Genomic DNA, 5,572 nt, shown 5'->3' with positions numbered 1-5,572 from the left:
GGCACTCTAGACAATGTTTCAAACCATTAAATACAATAAAATTGCAGAATCTCACAAAGTATGGTGTATTTCCTATATAACTAACCATATAAATAAAATAGCCAAGGTCACACCTAATAATAGCTAAGGCACTCTGCACACTTGTTTTGGACCATTGAAAAAAAATTACAAAGCCTGCAAATTGTCTAGCTGCAGATACCATTTTTCAAAATTTCCATACATGTGAATCATGATGACCATTGTTAATTGATAATCGCATCTCAAAGCATCCTAATTTCTATATATTACACATCAATTTAAAGTCAAAGCTTCTCCTTAGAGGAAAAATAGTGGCAAAAGCAACATTTCCACTTTTAGGGTCAGTAGTTTTCAATTAAAATTTCCAGCTTGTTCTTCCAGTGCTTTTGCAAAGAAGAGAAGTTCATCATTCAATCACTTATTTATCAGTGATTGTACACGACTTTTCAAGGTAGGATTAATCATTAAACTGAAGTTCTAAGTTGGACCATCCACTGGAAAGGGACTTCAATTTCCGATGCATAATCTTCAAGATAAACATGCCTCAAGTCAATGCACTTATGTTCACATTGTGATAAATTACCGCAACAAATTTTTCCAGCAATTCAAAACTTATAATCTCAGTACCTTGATAGATTCTTACAGCAAAACTTCTGCCAAATTCCAAGCTTTGTAGTTTTAGACCACCTTATCGTGATAAAATTAACAAGATATTTTTTGCAATAATAATCTACTAAAGTCCACATATCCAATCTCTGCATAACAGAGTAGACTTACATATCATTTTATCCTTGTGTTCTTTCAAATGGCCATTGAAGCTTGAAGGTCAAGGGCTAAGACAAAAACTGTGTTAAAAACTTGGTTGGTGGACATGGACAATCATAATTCAGGTCATTATGCCTAGAGATACATATGAGTAATTTTTTTACATAAAGTAAAGGTAAAGTTACAATGCAATGTCATGGGCACCAAAGATCTTGGTCTCCTCCGTTCATTTTATTTAATGGTTGATATCAAAAAAATAAAATTCATGTTATGTTATGTTTTTATGTATTATGTAGGATGCAAATTTTCTGAGTATAATTTCTAACTAGAGTGACCCGGATTAAGTCGTCTTGACGTACTTGCTTAAATACAAAATAGCACATGAAATTTATATTTGTCAATAAAATGATAGGTGAGATGTGGTTTGTATAAATTCTTATAGGCTTTTTTTTCCACAAATAGAAGGAAATAAATTAGTAAGTCAATTGATATGTCTATTTTGAGATAAGGCTTCTAAAATTTTTCATTTTAATTATCAACAATTATTGTGTGGATAGTAGGGATTTAATCTCCGGGGAATATTCTAGAATATTCATAGTAGTCTACACAAATTAAAGGTTGAGATTTATCTCCAAAGTAGTTATGCCTTGTGAGTTATGGTGTTTGGGCATGTGGTATTTGTAGTGTCCCGCCTCTAGCCACGCAACACCAATCATCCAGCAGTGCATAACTGTAATTAAATTGATTTGTAAAAGTGTAGACATGTAATTCATCCAAATTTATGTCTTGTACCTAGCAATTATAATTAAAAATGAATGCAATACTACATGTCGTGAATGCATTACTTTTCACAAATAAATTGTAAGACATAAATTCGCAGTGGAAGTAAATACACAGTAATGCAAATAATCAGAACCCATAAATCTAGAGTTTTAACACAAGAAAAGCAATAATTAATCATGGTACATAAATATACAGTTGAACATAAAAATTAGGAACTTAAATGATAATGAAAAGCCAACAAGTTGTAGGCTCTACATTTTCCTCCCATCCATAGGCCTAGTGGTTCATAAGCTCAACCACCAGTCACCCCCGAGTTGGGACAACAAATCCATAGGCAATAATCGTAAACCAAAATGAAACCCTGGTCGAGGCACCAACCCCAGTATCCAACCACTAACTCACGTCCCCCTAACTGACACGCAAGTGGTGTAGCCCAAGTCTCTCATTGGTGCCCACCTTCCAAGGCAACTTATAGTCAGCCAAGACGATTTCAACCCACAAATTTAGGAGCTCTGTTGTTTTCTAGGCATCCAAGTACCAACAGCCAAACCAAAATAACTCCATAGCTAGTGCGAGAGCCCCATTAGGACTCACTAGCTGTCTCTGAACCAAGTTCCCAAACCAAAACTCCATGGCCACTCAGCCATAAACAAGGCCAACAAACCCTTAGAACACCAGGCTCCCTGGAGCCAACCTATGGGCTCACATCATAAACAGGGTGCTTCCCAGCGGTACAATTAGCTGAATAACCGCACCTTAGCCAGTCTGAGAGTCCACCCTAGGACTCACTGACTAATCAATAATTATCTCCATGAATCAATTGAAGCAATCCAATCAAACATAAACTACACTTATTTATATATGCATGGTCCTAACTTGTCATGTGGCACCCTCTAGAACCCACGTGGGACCGAGGTGCACTTTTCACCAAAAATACCCAACTATTGCCTTTTTCCATGGAGTTACATATCTCATACTTTTTCCACGGAGTGGGCTCCGTAGCCAACCTTATTTTATTAATATCATGATATATGGAAATTTACAATGTCAGGGATGATAACCCTGAAAACACCACTAAAAATAACTACATGGGCACGCAGGCCACATAATAAAACATCTAGCTCACCAAGATAAGCGTCAAAAATATCTGGCTCAACATCCTAATATCAAAAGTATATATATTTACATTGTCAAAAACAGGTGGGGGTATTTTATACATTGTCCCCAATGCACCGTATATACAAATATACAAACATACACAATATATCAGTAAAAAATGTGAGGGTATTCTACCCTCATGATTTTTTATTTCTCCCATACCACATCATAAAGAACGGGCACGGTCCTTTATACCTTTACCATGCCTATGGCTCAATTCCGGAGCAGTTTGACCTTGTTATCCAAGATTCGCACCGGCTGAACTTGGAAGTCTCCCACAGGTTCTATCATAATTTTTTTCCAACCAATAACATGATTAGTGCTAGAGACATATTTCTTAAGCAACAAAACATGAAAAACATCATGAATATGCAGATATGCAGGCAATGTAATCCTATATGGAACAGGGTCGATCCTCTCTGGGATCTCAAATGGCCCACAATATCTAGCTGCCAACTTGGCACAACTTCCCAATTTTAACAAGATCTTCTTTGCTTTTACTTTCAAGAATACACGTTCTCCGACTTTAAATTCCCTATTTGTTTTGTTTGTGTCTGTGTAACTTTTCTGCCTATCCTGGGCAGTTTTCAAATTCTGTTTGATTTTAATCATCTTCTCTTCCATGTCTTTGATCAGTTTAGGATCCACCATAATCCTATACATTAGGTTGCTCCAACTCACAAGAATATCACATTTTCTCATTTTTAATGATGCCTAGTACCTATTATTATATGCAAATTCAACTAAATGGAAGTAGTCCTCCCACTTGGATGGCTTCTCCATCACATATATCCATAACATATCTTAGCCTATTTGATTTACCCACTCAGACTATCCATATGACTAGGGATGATATGTTGTATTGAAGTTTAAATTGGTATTGAGTCCTTTAAATAAATCAATCCAAAAATTAAATGTGAATTTTGGATCTCTATCTGGAATTATTGCCTTAGGCAACCCATGAAGCCTGGAAATTTCTCACATATAAATATCTGCAATATTTATTGTGTTATGCATTGAATTTACCAAGATAAAATGAGTGGACATCGTAATCTTGTCAACAACCACCATTATAGAATCATGCTCTTTCAAAGTTCTGGGAAAATTAGTAATAAAATCAATTGATACCACCTCTCGCTTCCACCCAAGAATGGGAATTGGTTGAAGTAAACCAGTTGGGTGTTTATGCCCGGATTTCACCCCTTGGGATTCCATGCACCCAATGATATAATTAGCCACTTCCATTTAACCCTAGCCAATAAAATTGCTTCTTAACAATTGTCAAAGTTTTATGGTACCCCGACTAACCAACATACGACACCCTATGCATTTCTTGTAAAATTCTTTCTTTTAATGTTGGTATATCTGACACATAAAATTTTCCTTTATAAAAAGCATATTCAATGCAAGAGCATAGACCCCACCCCAAACCAAAACTGATTTTCTCAGACTTCCATAAGGGAAACGTGGCAATCCTAAACAAAGGGCACGAATTCCTTATATTTTTATGTAATTGTAAATGTTTATAAGCCTTTGGAAGGCTTTCGTGGTAGAGGGCGAGATTCCTCTTTTGTTAAGGTTTTTTTATTTCTCTTTGTTTTATAATCCACTTGCAAGTGTGTAAGGGGAGCTAGCTAGGTCACTGTAAAAAATGTTAGGTTGAGGGTCATCAGGCCCAAGAGGGTATAGTGATGTAATTTTTATCTATCTTCATGGTTACCATGCTCTGTCTGCAAGTCCTCTTGCCAAGACTCTTTCAAACCCCGATTGGGTAGTGCTCAAGCCACAACGATTTCATTTGAAAAGTTTCTCGGCGAACTGTGTAAAGGGAGAATTTACAGGGCAATTAGCAGGTTTTGTCAAATTACAGGACAAATAGTAGAGCTTGGCTCAGAGAAGCATAATTTGTCAATTTTTAATCTTTTTGAGCTCAAGAAGAGCCAAGATGGGGGTTTTTGAGCATCCTGAACTCATTGTAGGCATCAATTTTTTTTATTTGATCACTTTATGATGGAGTTTTTGCAGGATCAAGTTTTTTAGTGCTAGATACAATTAGTGTTTTGAGGCAATTTGAAGGCATTTTGAGCATGGAGAGAACCTCATTAGGGGTTTTCTAGCCATCTAATTTCATTTGTAGAAAATGTTACTTTAGTAGAACGACCCTTTTTAGTTTTTCTGATTATGTGTTCATGAGGGAAGCTCTTTTCAGTACTTCAATGTGGAATTGTTGTATGTTTTTGTCCTTGAATTTCATGTGGAGTACAAGGACCTAATGTTTGAGCCCTTTTATGTTGACATTTTCATGGCTTGTTGTAGGGAGTGATATTTTTGGAGTGAGAATTCTTTGTAGAAGAAACAAGCCACTCTCCTATCAACAATTTGTATGTACATCAACAATTTGTATGTACTCATTTGCCACTGAAATCAATAGAGTGCTCTAGCTGTTGGAGCACGCTCGGAGGCATAGCCCAGGAGGGGTGAACTCCGTCATTAAATATTGATGTCTTCTCTTCATGTTTTGTCATTTTGAGTTGCATGTGAATGTGTTACTCTTAAAATTTTATATGAAAACAAAACTCACCATCTTGAAGAGGTTGTGAAACTTTTTTACCTTTTAAGACCCATTTTGTTTACTTGCAAAGTGTCAGAGGACAATCAAATTTTGAGAGGAGAAGTTCTCCTCCATTTTCAGATCAGGTTCTCGTGTGAATGTGATGGCTACGCTTCTCTAGCAATGCCAACATGGTTTTTATTTTTGGATTTTTGGATTTCTAGTTAATTGTTGCAATCAAAGGCCAAGAAGCCAAGTTTTGTGGGCCCATAACCCACAAGCTCCCAAAGTGGAATC

The 5,572-nt window shown here is 36.4% G+C and overlaps 1 protein-coding gene across 1 annotated transcript; it reads right to left on the bottom strand.

The window, feature by feature from the left end:
• Window positions 1-2,937: 2,937 nt before the first annotated feature.
• Window positions 2,938-3,375, bottom strand: LOC149180571 (uncharacterized). The gene has a single exon (XM_089413912.1). It carries the CDS (start codon window positions 3,373-3,375, stop codon window positions 2,938-2,940), a length of 438 nt encoding a protein of 145 aa, XP_089270038.1.
• Window positions 3,376-5,572: the final 2,197 nt, after the last annotated feature.

This window comes from Pinus tabuliformis, chromosome 3_2 (assembly GCF_031772625.1).
Source record: "Pinus tabuliformis cultivar Carrire ecotype Pingquan chromosome 3_2, CPIR1, whole genome shotgun sequence".
NCBI classification, from domain to species: Eukaryota; Viridiplantae; Streptophyta; class Pinopsida; order Pinales; family Pinaceae; genus Pinus; species Pinus tabuliformis.
This window is presented reverse-complemented; position numbering and strand designations above follow the sequence as displayed.